We start from the raw sequence: 19,561 nt of genomic DNA on the forward strand, positions 1-19,561 counted from the left end.
CCTGCCCATGGCAGGGGGTGGAATTGGATGATCTTTAACGTCCCTTCCAACCCAACCCATTCTATGAATGGTCACAATATTCCACAATAAATGTGCTTCAGTTAAAGGTTAGACTGCTCAGTATTTAATAGGCATAAGCATGCTGTGAGTCCAGTTCCTCAAGTGCAAAGTTGTGTTTCATCCGCGTATATGATCTAGCACAACATCGAGACTTCCAACATAGGAGTTTCCAAACCAGAAAGCAAAACAAACACTAGATATTTAGTTTGTAACCGAGCATCTCTGCTTTTTGTGGCTGTCTCTAACACCCACACCACCTCAGTGATGCACCACAAGGCTTTTTGTTAATAAGGAGCTACGGTTTTCTTCCCCGTTACAAGAAGACAGAAAGCACCCGCAGGCTTTTCTAGGTGATGGACTTCATTTTCCATGGACTCAAGTAAGTCCTGAAGGGAATTTTCAGCACAGTCTTGCCCTTCGGCTATCCCGACTGCTGTAAAAGTCCCCGAACAGAAGCAGCAATGTGGAAGAATTGTGAAGAAAAACACATTAATGGGGGGAGAAAAAAAAAGCTGTGGAGCACTTAGAAGCGAACAAGGGCAATGATATTTTCCTCAGAAGTTAAAAAGCGCAGCGCGCTCTTCTGCGCTCAGAACTTATACAGCAGAGTAAGGGTGTAAAGTGGAATTCCACACCCCTGAAAATAGGAGGTTATTCTGAAGTGCTTTCATTTACGCCCACAGTAACTCCCCATTTCACAGATGCCACATTCCTTACCCAAAACTCATTTCCTTACTTCATGATACACAGGAAAAGGACGAGCCTTTCCCAAGCAGTATTGCTCACACACAGCTATCGATGAGCTCTACCAGCTTCAGGATAGCAATTATTTACCAATAGAAATATCGATTCCTGTAGTTTTCATCACAAGTATAAAATCTCTCCGCAAAACCCCACGCTACAGCCTCTCCGTACAAAGGCCAGGACGAAGGTTACTTTTAACGAGAACAAAGTGCTGCTGCAGAACGGACTGATTTCTTGGGGACGTTCCTGAAGAAACACACCATTTGGCTCAGTACTTCCCTATAAGGAATCCAGGTCCTCAAAGATCACAAAGCAGCTCGATTCAGGCTGCTCAATCAATAAAAAATTCCCTCGAGTTATGGCTGCATGACTAAACAAGGAGGGAAATTTAATTTTCTCTCAATTATTTCCCAGTTTTCACTATTTCTTCCAGGTTTTCCACCCACCCAGAGCACCATCAGACCATACTAGTGTTACAGCTCAAGCAGGTGGTGCTCCTGCTGTGGCAGCCCGCCATTGGCACGTTCCTAGTCCGTTAGGCTTCAACTCATCCACTTTTGTGTCAACTGGATCAGGAAAGAATGGCCAAGCATCTTCTCAGAGAAGAGAAACCCAACATAATCTTAAGCATCTTCTCAGAGAAGAGAACCCCCAACAACATCTCCAGCCATACAACAGCACTGGGCTGTGACCCCTAAGGAAGCCCCATTTTAAACAGAATCATCCCATCCTCTTTTCCCTCCATGGGATGGAGGGAAAGGGGGAAAAGGTCTAAGGCAAGAGTCCAAAAAGAGGTTCTCAGCTCCCACTTGAGCTGTAAAATACCTCTTCCTCCATTTAGTAAGGCCTCTTCCTCTATACAGTACATCTACATTGGATTCTCCCGGATGTCCTTTTCTACTTCCAAGTAGAAAGAGGAGAACTTGTCCATTTGTTTGGGATTCCCAGGGACCAGGAACAACATCTGCCAGGCTGACACACCTGGAAGCCCAGAATCAGCCCTCAGACTGTGTGTTTTGTGTATCCCTGTGCAGACATCAGCACATCCAACCTACATCGGTTTGATAGCGTACGTGCTGTGTTCCAGATCCCAGGAAGACAAGTGAGAACAAGAACAGAGCTTGGAACCTGCAGGAGAAGTGGCTGCTACAGCGATGTCTGTCACACGCACACAGACACGTCCCACCTCTATACACGCCCGTGGAACCCAGGAGCCGTAAATACAAAATCATAGCTAGGGAGGATAATGATACCAGGAACATTCCCAAATACACCTCCACGTGCTCCAGGTATTCTGCATTATAGCACAGTAAATATGACATTCGCTCTTATACCTTTAATTTCCCATATAAAAGATCAGGCATCCCTATCCGTATGGCAAAGATGGTGTTTGTGGATCAGTCCATAACGCTGCAGGGCGTCACAATCAGATTTTAAGCATTTGTTCAGCAGCTGCTAAATGGAAAAGGAAGTTTTCTGTAGCAGGTGGAAAACGCTTTTGTTTCAGGGCCTCGGAGTTCAGAGTTGGTTTTTCACTGTTGTCAGAAACTTCAGTCAGCGAGGCTAAAGTAGCCAAGATTTCTTTTGTCTTCAGAGAAATATCCTGGAAGAACAGAGAAACAAGAAACTGTTAATACAGGGGTTGCTGGTGTAATGGTTAAAAGTATGTTTACCCAAAATGCATGGCCTCAAGCTGCACCAGGGGAGGGTCAGATTAGACGCTGGGAAACATTTCTTCACCAAAATGGTTTTCAGGCACTGGCAGAGGCTGCCCAGGGAGGCGGTGGAGTCCCCGTCCCCGGAGGGGTTTAAAAACCCATCCAGTTCCAACTCCCCAACACCTCCCACTGGCTCAGGGGCTCCGAGCCCCATCCAACCTGGCCTGGAACCCCTCCAGGGATAGGGCAGCCACTACTGCTCCGGGCAACCAAACATTTCTTCCTAATTCCTGATCTCAATTTCCCCTCTTTCACCTTAAAAACATTCCCTGCAATCCTCTCCCTGCTCTCTCTGATCCAGAGCCCCTCCCCAGCTTTCCTGGAGCCCCTTTCAGTACTGGAAGCTGCTCTGAGGTCTTCCCGCAGCCTTCTCTTCTCCAGGCTGAACAACCCCAACTCTCTCAGCCTGGCCTCATATGGGAGGTGCTAATAAAGAAAATAAAAATGCCTACTTGTAAAAAGGCAGAGAGTACAAGAGATCAACTTGTTCCCAGGGGCAATCCTCCTCCTCTCCTTTCGCCACAATCTAGCCATAGAAGTAATTTAATTAGTTGTAAAAATAAAATATTCACCTTAATGACTTGGCTGTCTGATTTCTCTGGGTCTTCTGCAGACTGAACAATTAGTTGTCCAATTTCTTTGTGAAGTTTTCCCATTGTCATTGCCTCTGAGGAAGAAAAACAAAAGCGGACATTCACATAAGATGTGATACCGAGACACGTATGAGTAAGAAGCCAAAACAAGGAGCCCTCTTCATGACCGCTGTTTGCTGGTGAAGGCAGCAACCCAATGGATCAACAGCCATAATGACAACAGGGCAAGGAGCAGCCACGAGCAGAGGGTGAGGACCACTAGGAGGGCGAGGAACGCCAAAGCTTTCCTTTCAAATAGCCTCTGATGTCCAAGTATTTTAGCACAATGGTTTTCTAAAAACTCATACGATCTCTCTCTGCGTTCAGCAACCCTCAGCTGAACACCTCTTCCACCTAACTGTCTATCATAGATGATGTTTAATTCTCAATTGTGCATCTGTTGGAAGACAAAGCATGTCTTCCCAAACTCCAAGTTTCAGCACTTTTCCAGAGTCTCAATAAAGACAGAAGCTCACACATTGGCTTTTCCCAACCAGGATGGACAAAGGGTCAAGACTGCCTGAACTACAGCGAGGTTCAGCAGTTGCTCTGGAGTCTGGAATAAACAGCCCCTAAACTGAAATATAAAAGCAACCAACCTTTGGCAAGAGGGGAAACAGTGATCTCGCTCTCTGCCAAGTTCACGTGCACTTCGTAGAGGTCTGGTCTGCTGTTCACTTCAGAGTCTGTAAACCCAGCAATGTACCCTGGAGAGCAGAGTTTTGGCAAGATCAAGATCTTCATAAACCAAACAAAACCAAACCTGAGATATGGTGGAAAATTGCAGCCATAAGGTCTGCTCTAAGAATCTTTGAGCCAATACTCGTTGGATCCAAGAGGCTGCACTCTTGACACCTGGGCCACTGCTGGCTCATGTTCAGCTGCTGTCAAGCAACACCCTCAGTTCCTTCTCTGCCAGGCAGCTTTCGAGCTGCTCTTCCTCAAGCCTGGAGCGCTGCACAGAGTTGTTGTCTCCCACTTATGCAAGATATTCCAGGAATAAAAATACAACCAAAATATAATTTCACTCTCTATTAATAAATGATCTCTACCTGTGCAGGCTTTTAAGGCTTCCACTTCCTCCTCATTTAGATGCACGTAGGAATGAAGAATCGACCAGTCCTGTCGATGCCATACCAGAGCAGGCAGAGTCCTAGGAAATGAGATCAGCACCGGACACACGGGAGATTTTCACCCATAACAATGAAAGATTCACAGCACAAAGCACACATCATAAAGAACCAGCGTGACTGAGTCTCCTCTGGCATACACAAGAACTACAGAGATCTACCAATGCAGGTGGAGTAAATCACTCATTCTACAGTTAATTTGTCCGAGTTGATGAACATTTGGCTAAAGCTTAAGAGGTACTCAACAGGATTTCAATGCACAGGTTTAATATAGACTTTTCCCACCCCTAAAAAATAGCATTTCTCTCAATGAAGGCTCAAGACCTGTTGGACTTCTGAGAGTGGGGAGGTGGAGCGTGACAAAGTACCTGGTGAACTCCTGGAGGGCTTCTATTCTAGGATGGTACACGACAATTCTCTTCTTTAACATCAGCGCTGTGTACAAGATAACTGTTTCCATTCCAAACTGAGACACTATATCTAGAAAAGAGGAGAGAAATAATCTCCTGGGAGATAACCACACTGATGTTATCATTTGATTTCTGAAGGACCTTAATAATAACAGCGCAGGTGATGCTGTTAACACCTTTTACTTGAAGTATGCATGAAAGCTGGATTATATTTTACATCATACAAAAGAAATCTGGTATTAACCTTTGATGGAACCAGCGAGATAAGCTTTCCGAGCATCAAAATCTTTGCTGAGGAAAGAGCCGTTCTCTTCGCTTTGGCAGATCCCCTTGGTAAGGACCGCAATGTAACTCTCCATCATTTTAACTGGGCTTCCGTGCTTCAAGTAGATTCTGAGTGAAAAGAAAGGGTCTGGTGATTTGACTGCAATGAGTACCGTGAAAGAAGTCACAGGATCACAAGCAGCAACGTTATTGCAAGAATTCTGTTTGGAGGCTTGGCTGAGGCTTTAAATACTGAACCAGAAGCCTTTCATCATAGAATCACAGAATGGTTTGGGTTGGAGGGGACCTCAAAGCCCATCCAGTTCCACCCGCTGCCATGGGCAGGGACACCTCCCACCGGATCAGGGGCTCAGCTGAAACCCCTCCCATCTTGATCACTCCCTGATCCAGAGCCCCTCCCCAGTTTCCCGGAGCTCCTTTCAGCACTGGAAGCTGCTCTGATGTCTCCCCGCAGCCTTCTCTTCTCCAGGCTGGACAACCCTCACTCTCTCAGCCTGTTCTCATAGCAGAGGTGCTCCAGCCCTTGGATCATCTCTGTGGCCTCCTCTGGACCCGTTCCAACAGTTCCATATCTTTCTGATGTAGAGAATTCTAGAACTGGACTCATGACTCCAGGTGGGGTCTTGTGAGAGAGGATTAGAGTGACAGAACCCTCTCTCTCGCCCTGACGGCCACGCTGCTTTGGATGCGGCCCAGGACACGGTTGGTTTTTGGGCTCATGTGGAGTTTCTCATCCACCTGTAGCACAAGTCCTTCTCCTCAGTGACCTCTGACTGCAGAGCACTGAGCTCCTCTCAAATAGTTACGCTTTTTAAAAATAGGAAAGAGAAAATAATTGGGTGTGGGGAGGTGGTGGTGTGCCTGCAGAAGAGATATTAAAACCTACCAGGCATCAGTTATTCACCCAACTCTTACTGCATGAACAAGATAAGCAGCTCAAATCAAGGATTTAGGAAATATAATCTGATTCAGTTTGCAGGACTGAGTTTCCAGTGAACAAATACAAACACAACACAACAAAATTTAATGGGTTTGCCTTGGCAAGGCCAGATCAGGCAACACAGCAGCCCCCCTGAGCATCTCCGATACGGACCTGCACAGTATCCGCGTGAAGGCAGCGTATTTCTCCGGGTTAAAGTCTTTGGCCATCAGCACGATGGAAAAGTGGGTCACCTGGGCAAGGCACACACAGAAAAAACCCACACAGCTGGTTTAATGACCCCACATGAACAACGTTTCTTACATTACAAACTATTCCATGATTAACCACAGAGAAGGCCTTATTAACAGATTTCTGACATGACTCATCCCCATCAACTCAGAGCCAGCACACACAGTCTCCCTTAATCTACTATATCAGCTGCTTTCCCTTAATGTGATAAGACCAGCTAAAAAGAGAGAAGGGCATTTTTCTTCCCCACAGTGGGCAGGAAGCTTCCAGAGTTTGTTGCTATAGGAGGCTGTGGAGGCAGAAAGCATCAATGCCTTCAGAAATCCCCCTGCCATGGGCAGGGACACCTCCCACTGGCTCAGGGGCTCCAAGCCCCATCCAACCTGGCCTGGAACCCCTCCAGGGATGGGGCAGCCACCACTGCTCTGGACAACCTGGGCCAGAGCCTCCCCACCCTCACAGGAAAACATTTCTTCCTGAGATCTCATCTCAGTCTCCCCTCTTTCAACTGAAAACCGTTTCCTGTCATTCCCTTATCAAGAACCCCTCCCCAGCTTTCCTGCTTTCAGAACTGGAAGCTGCTCTAAGGTCCCTCCTTAAAGAAATTATTGTGCTAAGACTGTATGAGGCTGAAAGTCTGCAGGCAATGACCAGGCTCATGTGTCCTTCTTAAAAAGCATCTCCCACTGTCAGAGACAGCACTGGGACGCTGTGTTTGTTTGAACGTGAAGCTTCATAGGAGATTTGAGCTTGGAGGAAGGAAAGGCGAGCAACATTCAGCTGTGGGCACACAAAATTACCACATTATCTTTCTCACTAACAATACAGCATGAAATAGGGAAATTGAATCAGCTTAACAGAGAATTTAATCATGTTTGTAACAGGGAAAGAATAGAAAAAAACCAGACGTATTTGCAGTCTCTCATTTATCAATGCAGTGGAAAAGAAAGTATTGATATAACTCAACCCTTTGGAAAAAAAAGCATTGAGTTCTACGTGAATAAGAGTTTGGACGCTAGGAAAGACCCTTGATAGAGCTTTTTGACCAAAAAAAAAAAGGAGAAAAAGGAATTGGAGAACTTGAAATGCAAAGGAACTGGAAATATTGGTGTGAAATAGTTTTTCCACATAAACACTCATGACTCAATTTAGCTTCTGCTTCTCTCAGTCCCTCTGCAACTCCATGCAATGTACAGCCCGGTGAAAACTAGTATTTATGGATTGGTTACACAACTGGGCAAGAGCTGTGAGCGCACAAAAGCTCGAATCTCTGCCCTTTCCCACAGCACACAATGGAAAACGCTGCTCAAGCTGCCAGAGGAAACTCTGTGGGTCTTCTCTGGCGACAAACCAGGAGAACAAGCCCTACCTTTTTCAAGGCTGGAGAATCCTGTACTTCCACTGTCGTGATGTAGAACCACGTCCTTTTATACTGACCGAATACAAATGTGTGGAGCAGTTTGTTTTCATCTGTCAGGCAGCACTTTCGCAGCAGCAAACTCCTCAGTTCAGCTGTTACAGCCGGATAACACCAAACCCACAAGGCATCGCCGTTGGTGTCTTTTTCTATGGTGGAAAGATGTTCACTGTGAGAATGCCAAACAGCAGCAAGGAGGCAAATCGATGGGTTAATCACGATTGGTTCCTGGAAACAGATTAAAATTCCACCTCACCCTTACCCTACAAAGCCTGCTCTGCAGTGGTGGTTTAAGCTGCGGGGCAGTACTTGTACTATGGGGTTTACTCTTTAAATCATAGAATCTTTGGGTGGAGAAGACCTTTGCAATCATTGAACCCAACCGTCCCTGTCCACTACTGAACCAGATCCCTGAGCACCTCATCTGCCTGTCTTTTAAACCCCTCCAGGGATGGGGACTCCACCACCTCCCTGAGCAGCCTCTGCCAGGGCCTGAGAACCCTTTCCATGAAGAAATGCTTCCTGATGCCCAATGTAAACCGGCCCCGGGGCAACTTGGGCCATTTCTTCTCATCCTATCACTTGTCCCTTGGGAGAAAAGCCCAGTCCCCACCTCACCACAACCTGCTCTCAGGGAGCTACAGAGAGCGATGAGCTCTCCCCTCAGCCTCCTTTTCTCCAGGCTAAGCCCCAGCTGATAAATATTGGCTCTTGACAAGGTTCAAAAGCTGCAGGCGGCTGGATCCGCACCCACAGGAGGGGCGTACGGCCCAGCAAGGGCCCCAAACAGCTTGGTGAGGATCTCCCCTGCATCTCCCAGTTCCAAATCCACAGAACCGTGGAGTGGTTTGGGCCAGAAGGGACCTCCCGTCCGGTTCCACGGGCAGGGACACCTCCCACTGGGTCAGGGGCTCCAAGCCCCATCCAACCTGGCCTGGAACCCCTCCAGGGATGGGGCAGCCCCCACTGCTCTGGGCACCCTGGGCCAGGGCCTCCCCGCCCCCACAGGGAAGCACTTCCTCCCAAGATCTCAGCCCACTCTTCCCTCTTTCAGCTCCAACCCGTGTCCTGTGCCCGGTCCCCCCGCAGCCCGCCCCGTACCGATCAGCCCCACCGCCAGCAGCGCCTCCGCCTCGGCCATCGCCGCGCCTTCCGCCCGCGGGACACGCCCCCCGCCGCCACGCCCACACAAGCCACGCCCCCAGAGCAACCAACGAGACTGCGCCGTTAGTCACGCCCATACGTGAAGCCACGCCCCCTCAGCAACCCGCCCATTGCTGGACTATCTGACTCTGGCCACGCCCACCGCTTCAAGCCACGCCCCCATGCGCTCTAGCTAGCAAAGCGGGAGGGCGCGCTGATGGCCACGCCCCCAACGCCTTCTGCATAATAAGGAACAGAGAGCTGTTGGCCACGCCCACCACTTTAAGCCACGCCCATCGAATCTCCCGCCAACGCGGGAATGAGCCCTGGACCCCACGCCCTAAGCCACACCCCCAACGCCTTCTGCCTGGTGCATGGATAATTCCGTGTACGGAGTTAGGCATTATTGATAGTTGATTGTGATAAATAGTGTTGTATTAAGAATATAATAAAAACAGGTGTTGGAAATTAATCTTTATGACAACTCTAAGAATAGTGTTGTATTGTCCCATGTGCAGCTCCAGCCCGGCTGCACTGCAGACTGTGTAAGAGATGCAAGGCTTAGAATCATAGGATCATAGAATGGTTTGGGTTGGAAGGGACCTTAAAGCCCATCCAGTTCCACCCCTGCCATGGGCAGGGACACCTCCCACTGGCTCAGGGGCTCCAAGCCCCATCCAACCTGGCCTGGAACCCCTCCAGGGATGGGGCAGCCACCACTGCTCTGGGCACCCTGGGTCAGGGCCTCTCCACCCTCACTCAGTACTCAGCACTGGTGAGACCGCACCTTGAATACTGTGTTCAGTTCTGGACCCCTCACCACAAGAAGGATGTTGAGGCTCTGGAGCGTGTCCAGAGAAGAGCAACGAAGCTGGTGAGGGGCTGGAGAGAGCTGGGGTTGTTTAGCCTGGAGAAGAGGAGGCTGAGGGGAGACCTTATTACTCTCTACAACTACCTAAAAGCAGGTTGTGGAGAGGAGGGAGCTGGGCTCTTCTCCCAAGTGACAGGGGACAGGACAAGAGGGAATGGCCTGAAGCTCCGTCAGGGGAGGGTCAGGTTGGATATCAGAAAAAAATTCTTCACAGTAAGAGTCATTGGGCACTGGAACAGCTGCCCAGGGAGGGGGTCGAGTCGCCTTCCCTGGAGGTGTTTAAGGAACGGGTGGATGAAGTGCTGAGGGACATGGTTTAGGGAGTGTTAGGAATGGTTGGCCTCGATGATCCAATGGGTCCTTTCCAACCTTGTGATTCTGTGATTCTGTGATTCCATGATTCTATGCTTGGCAGAGGCTGCCCAGGGCAGGGACTGAGAGCCCATTCCCGGAGGGGCTCCAAAGATGCGGATACGTGGCACTTGAGGCCATAGTTTAAGGAACACCGCGGGGTTGGACGGCACGAGATTCCATGAGCTCCCCGCCCTCCCTGTCACGTGACCGGAGACAGCACGAGCAGAGCCCAGCCCCCGATCACGTGACTGAGGCCGGTGGAGCTGAGCGCTGCCCCATGATCACGTGACCTGAGCTGACCGAACTAAGCGCGGTCCTTTTCCATGATCACGTGACTGAGGCTGGCTGAGCTGAGCGGTGCCCCCACGATCACGTGACGGGGTTGTGAAACTGAGCACCGCCCATGATCACGTGACCCAGGCTGGCTGAGCTGCGGGCCGCCCCCTATGTTCACGTGACCGAGTCTGTCTGAGCTCAGCGCTGCCCTCCGAGCACGTGACCGGGGGCGGAGCTCAGAGCTGTGCCTCCCCCCCCCCCCCCCCCCCTCCGATCACACGGCACTTCCGGTGGCGGCGCGGCGCGTGGGGCGGTGTTTCCTGTTCCGGCGCGCGCCCTTTCCGGCCTCGCGCGCTGCCTCGTCTGGAGCTCGGAGCCGCCGCCGCGCCCAGACCCCGCCGCCATCATGCCGGTGTACTTCCAGCGGCCCGAGAACGCCCTGAAGCGGGCGAACGGTCGGTGCCGGACCTTCCCTTCACCTATTTTCCCCCTCCCTTCTCCCCCGCGACGCCCCCGGCACGGTGCGGGCCGCGCCGCATGGCGGAGGCGAGGCCCGCGGCCCCCACGGCTCCGCCTCCCTCCCCGCCGCGGGGTCTTTCGGGCGGGGGTTGCCCCGCGATCCCTGAGCTGCGGCTTAGCTGCGGGTGTCCGGGCGCATCGCGCACCGGGGGGATGGCCGGACGGCGCTGATGCCGGGGAGCGTTGTTCCATGGTGGAGCGACGGCCACAAAGAGGAGCCGGGGGCTGGAACATCTCCTGTGTTAGCGCAGGCTTGGGGAGCTGGGGCGGTTCAGCCTGGAGATGAGAAGGGTTCCGGGAGACCTTAGAGCAGCTTCCAGTACTGAAAAGGGCTCCAGGAAAGCTGGAGAGGGGCTTTTTACAAGGGTCTGGAGTGACAGGACTAAGGGGAATGGCTTTAAATTGGAAGAGAGAAGAGTTGGATTAGACACAAGGAAGAAGTTCTTCATGATGAGGGCAAAGAGGCCCTTGCCCAGTTTGCCCAGAGCAGTGGTGGCTGCCCCATCCCTGGAGGGGTTCCAGGCCAGGTTGGATGGGGCTTTGAGCACTCTGATCCAGTGGGAGGTGTCCCTGCCCATGGCAGGGGGTGGAACTGGATGAGCTTTGAAGTCCCTTCCAATGCAAAGCATTCCATGATTCTATGACACATTAGTCAGAAGAGGGGAAAAGAACCTTGAGAATGTTTCTAAAGCAAATTAGTTTAAAAGATGAAGGGAAGACTACCAAAAAGCTTAAATAAATAAGCAATTTATTGCGTTTATTAAGTGTGCTTTGTATTGATGAGTTCTATGGATGCTTCATATTATAATATGAAGGCTTCCTGCTTCATGTGACTGATAAGAATGCAGGTGGTTAAACTCTTTCAATGCGTCAGAGGCTGATGCAGAAGTTCACCTCTGGAATAGAAACCACAGAAAATAGAAACTACTGAGCTGTATCTGTCTTCCACCAAGCGCCACATATAAAGCTGGATTGATTATGTTTATCAGCTGTCTCCATTCAGGCTAAATATACAGCTTTGATGCTTCTTTCTTTTTTATGGTATCCTATTTTAAGTGTGTAGCAAAGCCATTTAGACCCTGCATTGTCACAGGGCTGATTGCAGGGTGACACTTAAGACGTTCAAAAATTAGAGATGATGTGTGTGTCATGAAATGACCACTGGAGAGGCTGTGCAGGCTGAGGACTGTACATGGTTCAGGACTGTACATGGTTCAAGTAATTGATATTTTAACAAAATATCAAAGTACTGCATGTCCTCAGGATTTCTACTGTAAAAATTAAATTGCTAATGTCATTCCTTCAAAGATAGAAGACAGAGATAAAAAGATGACAGATAAAATCAGCTTCAGTCAGCTTCCAAAAATGAAGTTGTAGTCCTTTTGCTAGAGACGATGCCCATACCGTAGCATGCAACCCTTAGTTATTACTTTCGGAGTTCCTGAGTAGAGTAAGTTGTGCATACTTGGCGAGGAAGCCACGTTGCTGGAATATTGACATGAAACTGCTTAAATCTGACATTTTATTTGTGCTTTCCTGGTGCTGAAGTTTTGGACTCCTGTCTCTTGTGCTGCTGCAAGCCTCCTAAATCCTGACACGCTGAAGTAGAGAGCGATTGAAGGATTGGAACTAGAAGGAGTATTCTCTAGACAAATGGTAGTAATCCTGAATCTCTGTAGACTGAGTGGAAAACAGGACAAGCTGTGTGCTGTCTCGCAGACTGCAGGGGCTCAATCTCACTGTCTCAGAGTATAAATAAGGGTGAGAAGTTGTACCTAGGGCAGATTGTTAAGTGGCAGGAAACAGTTTACTGTTAAACTGACATTTCAAATTAGAACATTCAGGGCAGTCCCCAGAGTTTCAGTGTCTGCGCTGTATACATAAGGCTCAAGTGAGCATTTAGGGTCACTTTATGCTTCAGTTTTTCAGTGGCCTCAAAATACAAAGATGATGTTTGAAAATAAGAGCTCAAATGATTGTATTTAGGTGTGTTTAAGGAAGAAAGGCTGTTTTTCCTTGTAAATGATAAATGTAGGTCGAAGCCAGACCTTAGTTATTGTTAATATCTGGTGTTGCTTTCTAGACAAGGATGTAATGCAGTTTATTTTGTAGATGCTGAGTTTGCTCTCTGTTAGAGATACCAGGTAATGCAGAATGTCTTTGCCACCTTCCGTAAACTGGGCTTAATTCAGAATTTTGGGTTAGCAGTAGGGGAGCTGTTGGTGTGTATCAGCCAACTCATGTCCTCTCAGAGCTGCACCTGCTGTTCAGGATACCTTTTAGTATTTTAAATGCCATGAAAGGAAAAATAAAATAAAGAAGATGTAATTCTGACAGCTCTTCAGGGGCAAAGGCTTTCCCTTTTATCTGTTACAAATCTTTGTTCCCATAGCTTCCAGTTCCTACTGCAAGGCATGGTGACGCACACCGCATTTGACTCTTCAGGTTTCCTTTTTGTGTGCTTTTGCTCCAGTGCCTGCTAAATTAGCCTTAATTATTTGACTTACAGGGAAGAACTTGCCTGACCAGATTTAATTAAAAGTTGCAAACTGGTATGAATTAATTTTGTGCTTTGTCCACTTGATTATCGACCTCTGAGAGCTATGTTTGGAAGGGCCTGGCGTTGTTGCAAGGTTAAACTTGCCTTTTAAGTTTATTTTCATAAATAAAAATATGTAAAGCTGAGCATTAATTGCCTCAAAAGCAGCACAGAGAGAATAGCAATGTAAATTATGTTATGGAGGGTAGATTAATTAAAATTCCCTCTGAGCTGAACTGCTGAATCCTGTCCCATAGTAATATTAAATATCTCTAAATGTAACAATGTGCTTTTTCTATCAAGTAACTTGGTCATTTTGGGCAAGTGCATTCTTTACATAAGCTGAGCCCTGAAAATCAGAACAGTACTGCTGCTTTCAAAATGTATCTTTTAGCCATGTTTTAACTTAGATTCTGACATTCCAATACTCGGAAGCTCTCTGATGTCTGAGCACCACAAACAGGCCCTTACTTTGATTCTTTGTGCCATTATTTATCCCCGAATCAGAAGGATGTGGAACTCTTGGAATGGGTGCAGAGGAGGCCATGAAGCTGATCCGGGGGCAGGAGCCTCTCTGCTGTGAGGACAGGTTGAGACAGTTGGGGTTGTTCAGCTGGAGATGAGAAGGCTCTGGGGAGGCCTTAGAGCAGCTTCCAGTGCTGAAAGGGGCTCCAGGAAAGCTGAGAGGGGCTTTTTCCAAGGGCCTGGAGTGACAGGATGAGGGGGAATGGCTTTAAATTGGAAGGGGGAAGATTTAGATCAGACATTAGGAAGAAATTCTTCACAATGAGGGTGTTGAGGCCCTGGACCAGGTTGCCCAGAGCAGTGGTGGCTGCCCCATCCCTGGAGGGGTTCCAGGCCAGGCTGGATGGGGCTTGGAGCCCCTGATCCAGTGGGAGGTGTCCCTGCCCATGGCAGGGGGTGGGACTGGATGGTCTTCGAAGTCCCTTCCAACCCAAACCATTCTATGATTATTTCTTAGGAATGTAGTGATTTCCAAAGTATTTAATGTAGGGCTAAACCCCTCAGCCTTTAAGAATGCATAGGTTTCTTTTTAGTGGACTTCTCTTTATCTTTTAAACCTGTTTGCTTTCCATTCTCAGTGTTGTTCTGCAGTTCAGACCACGTTTAGTGTAGGGCCCATGCATGCTGCTTGCTGGCTGTGCTGCTTCCGGGTTTGCTCATGGATGGTTTGCGGTGTTTTGTACACGTGCAGTGTATCCGGCAGAGATGGGAGCTGCTGTGGTGCCGAGAGATCCTGTCAGTAACAGCAGCCGCTTAGGGAATGAATAAACAGGACCTTGGATTCAGCAGCACGACTGGCTTAAAAAATGCCTGCCCCTCCGGTTGCAGTGCAGCGGCTTTTAGTGCAAGTGTTCTGTAAACTGAATTAGAGTTAAAAAAGTCCAAACTGCTTTTCTGAGTGAAGTTTGTTTCTTTCCTTGCTTGAGGGCAGGATTTTGTTTAAGTCTGCTTCACTGGATGCTTTGCATCTTGTTGAATGACCCTGGTAGGAGCTGTACTACAGGCCTTGTGGTGTGTATTTGTTGTCCTTTTGATGAAACTAATGTTAGAACTGGATGTGTAGATTTTATTAATGTGTATGAAGTGCTCAGTTGTGCTTTGATGGATGGAGGGACATCTCTGCCATTCTGAAGCGTTCATGTAGATGGAGACTACTGTGTTTGTTTCCTAGTTAGGCTGCCACTGTGGTTGCGTCTGCCAACAGTTTTGATCTGGTCACAAAAATCAAACCATCTATGCACTTAGGTTAAAATTGATTAAATTCTAAAAATTGACAGTGTTAAGCATAAAAGCCTGCGTTCTCTGGTTTGCAAGTCTTTTGCTCATTGGAGTTTACTTTCAGAATTTCTTGAGGTTGGCAAAAAACAGCCTGCCCTTGATGTTCTCTACGATGTTATGAAAAGTAAGAAACACCGAACATGGCAGAAAATTCACGAGCCGATTATGCTGAAGTACCTGGAACTCTGTGTGGATCTCCGCAAGAGTCACCTGGCCAAAGAAGGGCTGTACCAGTACAAGAACATTTGCCAGCAGGTAAGGCTTTTGAATTTTATCGGGTGTGTCAGCTGATGTGAGATGAAGCTGGTTAGTCCTCAGTTAGAATTTGCCTTTTAGTTGTTCCTGGTTTGGCAGCATTTGCGTTTTAAATATTTGCTGCCTGTTGTGGGTGGAAACATCTTCCCATTTTCTGCCTTTGGTGTAGGTGAACATCAAATCTTTGGAGGATGTCGTTCGAGCCTATTTAAAATTAGCTGAAGAAAAAACAGAAGCAGCTAAGGAAGAATCCCAGCAGATGGTACTGGACATAGAAGACTTGGATAACATTCAGACTCCAGAAAGGTAGGCGGTCTGTCTTCAAAACGTAGTGCTTCACAGCAAAGTATCTTTGTTTTCATTAAGGATATTGACGATTCAGACAACTAAGGTGTGTAAAGGTAGAGTATTTGAAACGGAACGCTGCTGGAGGTGTTCAGTGCCAGGTTGGATGGGCCTTGGGCAGCCTGATCTAGTGGGATATCCCTGCCCGTGGCAGAGGGGTTGAAACTACATGATCTTTAGGGTCCTTTCCAACCCAAACTGTTCTATGATTCTATGATTAGTTGGTGTACAAATGCTATTAATTATCTTAGGCCAATTTTAATTCCTCTGTATGATAACTTCCAGGCTTCCTCACCGCACTGTGGATGTACAAACAAAAATACTCACCAGCATAACTGATGAGATTATAGAAGAAAGGGCAGAAAAAGTAAATTGAGTGTTATAGTTGATTGGCTGGTTAATTAGAATGGAAAAGGAATGGAAAACATAGTAAATATATCTGTTTAGACGGTTGTGTCTCACAGAGGTGTGGTGCACAGTGCCCTGGTAGGAGAGGAAAGGTGACAGTCCTGGAAGTAGTTTCCTTTGGCTTCCTCACATGGAGGATACACCAGCTCCTGACGTCTCACCTCTGGAGTTTGTAGACGTCAGTGAAGTATGCAGAGGCCAAAGTGCAAAACTGAACAGCAAGAAAACTTGTACAGCCTTTCAAGGAAAAGGGAGGAGCCTAAGGGACCGGTTTGGAAATAAGCAATAGCCTGTTTTAGCAGCAGTCAGCTGTTTAGATGCGTCCGGTCTCATCTTAGATCTTGATAAGGAAAATAGTTGAGAATTGTGGAGAATAAACCCGCTTTTTTCTCTTTTTCTTGCCCCTGTGCCCCAAATGCAGTGTTCTTTTGAGTGCTGTGAGTGGAGAGGACACTCAGGACCGTACTGACCGACTGCTCTTGACCCCCTGGGTGAAATTTCTGTGGGAGTCCTATAGACAGTGCTTGGATCTTCTCCGAAATAACTCTCGAGTGGAACGTCTGTACCATGATATTGCACAGCAAGGTAAGGCAAGGAGAGGGACTCTTGAGGTATAATCAACATTGGTTGTATTTTCACTGTTGCCCAGTATGGCAAATGTGTCTTCCGTTAGCGTATTCTATGCCTTCTCTCTTCAAAAACCAGTGCACGCAGAAAGGTTTTGTTCATTTATGATGCGCTGTCAATTTTGACACAGATGTAAGATTTAGGTTGAATATTAGGAAGAATTTCTTTACCGAAAGGGTTGCCGAGCATTGGCAGCGGCTGCCCAGGGATGTGGCTGAGTCCCCATCCGTGGAGGGGTTTAAAAGCCAAGTAGATGTCGTACTTGGAGACATGGTCTGGTGATGGGCTTAGCAGGGCTGGATCGATGGTTGGACTCAATGATCTTAAAGGTCTTTTCCAACCAAAACCATACTGTATAATAGGAAAAAGTCTGGTCTGATTCTTTCTGGCATTATTCTGCCAAAATAGGATTTATAACAATGAATACTTAAGTATTAATTCTTTAAGGGTGAAAGATGAGCGAAAAAAATGTTTGCCTTTGTATATGTAACTTGGCCCTTTGTGTTTTTGAAAAAAGACTGTTAGATTTTTACCTCTGGATCCAAACTACGCAAGTACGTTAGGAACAGTGACTGTCAGGTGAGTTCTAGGTGCTTTGGTATATTTTAAGCCTTTGCTACAGTGCCAAGACATCCTTTTTTGCCTGTTTCTGGTAGATATACTTCAGAATTTTCAGAGTGACAATGACAAAGCAAGGAAAGACTTTTGAGAGGAATTATGAGATCAAAGCAGATTTTTTTTCTGTGTCATTTCAAGTCACCTGAAAGCTTCACCGTATTTAGATGACTTGAGTGTGTTTCCCTACATTTTAAAAAGCCAAAACCTGAATTCATGCTGTTCACAAAATTGTATTTGCACTTGGTTCATGACGAAAGCTGGACTCACTGCTTAAATTAGAACATTTTTAAAGGGACTCAAAGTACACTCTTTGCTTCTTAAGATAAATGATGTAGAAGCATCTTCATTTTTTGAGGTCAGGGTGGAAGTGTTTGGCGTTGTCACTTATATGCTATGTGTGACCATTAGATTGCATCCTGCTTGATTGTTTTTTGGGCTGTAAATGAAGATTCTTCACACGTACTCATTTACATATTTGAATCCCATTTAGAACTACCACAAGGTTCCCTATTAGTGAGAATTCTTAATTTACATCATTCATTTTTGCAGCTTTTAAGTTCTGCCTGCAGTACACGCGTAAAGCTGAGTTCCGCAAACTCTGCGATAACCTGCGGATGCATCTGGGACAGATCCAGCGTCACCACAACCAAAGCACAGCCATCAACCTCAACAACCCTGACAGTCAGTCCATGCACTTGGAGACCAGGCTGGTGCAGCTCGACAGCGCCATCAGCATGGAGCTGTGGCAGGTACGTAGCAGGACTCCTGTACTCCCACGGCATTCCTCAGCCTTCCCAGACTGTTCCACACAGATCGTGGTCCATGGTGTATGCTCCATGGTAACAGCAGGATAATAGATAAAGCATAAAGTTTAGTATCTAGAATGTGGCACTACATGCATAGTGAACGCTTAATCCGATGCTCCCAGGATTGCTCGTTTTGCGTAACATTTCAAACCAAGCTTCTACTTGTACTAATTAATGACTGAAAGTTGTTTTGCATTGTGAAAAGAGAAGTTAACAATGACACCTTTGCCTTTGCAATTGTTGATTCTCATGAACGAGATCACTGGGAAATGATTGGGAAATGTTAAAGCCTGCTCATAAATGATCTGAACTGCCCGTCTGCTATGAGGCCTCAGGCTGGGAGCGTTGGGATGTTCAGTCCGGAGAAGAGAAGGCTCAGGGGCGACCTTAGAGCAGCTTCCAGTGCTGAAAGGGGCACCGGGAAAGCTGGGAAGGAGCTCTTGATAAGGGGGTGCAGGAGAAGGACGAGGGGGAATGGTTTTCAGCTGAAAGAGGGGAGATTGAGATGGTCAATCTCTATTTTTCCCTTTTTTGTGTGTTGCAAAAATCTTCCTAAAAACAGTGTATTTGGTTCTGTTTAGGAAGCTTTCAAAGCAGTGGAGGATATTCATGGGCTCTTTGCGCTGTCTAAGAAACCACCCAAACCACAGCTGATGGCAAACTACTATCACAAAGTCTCAACTGTCTTTTGGAAATCAGGAAACGCCCTTTTTCATGCATCTACACTTCACCGCCTTTACCACTTATCGAGAGAGATGCGAAAGAATCTCACGCAGGAGGAGATGCAGAGGTGGGAAAGATATTTAATGCGGTCTTGGATTCTGTTTTTATCCCCATAGATTAAAAATGAACTAAATTGTGCCCCAAAAGAAGCAGACGAGATGTGTGGCTGTGAGGCAGTTCTGCTCAAAGAGACTGGTACAAATCACCTCAAAAGAAAGCTAGAGCAGGAAGGAGATTGTACAGAGCTGCAGCGTAAATAATGGCAGTGTCAGGATTACCTTGGTTAAGCTTCCTTCTGTTCATGACTGGGAAGTTAAGCAAGTTAAAAATGTCTTATTTGCTTCCTTTTTCTCTTCTGAGTGGTATTTACTTCACAGGATTTTGTTATAACTGGTATAAACTCTCTAATTTATAAGAGTCTGTACTGGGCATTTACTTTTTGGTAACAAGTACCGTATGGGTGAGGTTTTTGAGCCATGCAGAATCATTACCTGCATTAACCTCTGAAGTTCAGGTCTTTATAGAACCAGAATCTGGTAGGAATAAATACTCTGGAAATTCTTATATTCCTTTTCGTTTGTGTACTCAGGTCAGAATTTAAGTATTTGGTGTCATTTGCATCGTTACATCAGAAGGTGCATCTGGCTGGCACAGTACATCTAAAAGTCAATGCAATCAAAGTGACTGTTATGGATTTGCAGCTAAAA

The 19,561-nt window shown here is 47.1% G+C and overlaps 2 protein-coding genes across 2 annotated transcripts in view; one reads left to right on the forward strand and one right to left on the reverse strand.

Annotated features, from left to right (window-relative positions):
* Positions 1-122: 122 nt before the first annotated feature.
* DENND10 (DENN domain containing 10) lies at positions 123-8,791 on the reverse strand. Its single transcript, XM_009570559.2, has 9 exons — positions 8,669-8,791; positions 7,520-7,716; positions 6,073-6,152; positions 4,939-5,087; positions 4,653-4,764; positions 4,207-4,307; positions 3,754-3,861; positions 3,095-3,189; positions 123-2,407 (listed from the first exon to the last, which is right to left on the reverse strand). The coding sequence occupies exons 1-9, from the start codon at positions 8,706-8,708 to the stop codon at positions 2,231-2,233; spliced, it is 1,059 nt and encodes a 352-aa protein (XP_009568854.2). The 5' UTR covers positions 8,709-8,791; the 3' UTR covers positions 123-2,230.
* A 1,720-nt stretch (positions 8,792-10,511) lies between these two features.
* EIF3A (eukaryotic translation initiation factor 3 subunit A) overlaps positions 10,512-19,561 on the forward strand; it is a 31,300-nt gene continuing 22,250 nt past the window's right edge. The window contains exons 1-6 of the mRNA XM_054071662.1: positions 10,512-10,666; positions 15,137-15,327; positions 15,497-15,633; positions 16,502-16,665; positions 17,875-18,074; positions 18,713-18,921. Of these exons, the coding sequence (XP_053927637.1) occupies positions 10,618-10,666; positions 15,137-15,327; positions 15,497-15,633; positions 16,502-16,665; positions 17,875-18,074; positions 18,713-18,921 (950 nt within the window). The 5' untranslated portion in view covers positions 10,512-10,617. The remainder of the gene's footprint in view (positions 10,667-15,136; positions 15,328-15,496; positions 15,634-16,501; positions 16,666-17,874; positions 18,075-18,712; positions 18,922-19,561) is intronic.

The sequence above is a fragment of the Cuculus canorus genome, chromosome 7, assembly GCF_017976375.1.
Source record: "Cuculus canorus isolate bCucCan1 chromosome 7, bCucCan1.pri, whole genome shotgun sequence".
Taxonomy (NCBI): Eukaryota; Metazoa; Chordata; class Aves; order Cuculiformes; family Cuculidae; genus Cuculus; species Cuculus canorus.

What these genes read in the sequence shown, in the direction of transcription:
- DENND10 (XM_009570559.2), bottom strand. Translation starts at nt 8,708, where the DNA reads ATGGCCGAGGCGGAGGCGCTGCTGGCGGTGGGGCTGATCG. An exon ending in TGTTTCCCCTCTTGCCAAAG is followed by an intron (nt 3,190 to 3,753) that starts GTTGGTTGCTTT and finishes TTTCTTCCTCAG; the next exon opens with AGGCAATGACAATGGGAAAA. An exon ending in CAGACAGCCAAGTCATTAAG is followed by an intron (nt 2,408 to 3,094) that starts GTGAATATTTTA and finishes CTGTTCTTCCAG; the next exon opens with GATATTTCTCTGAAGACAAA.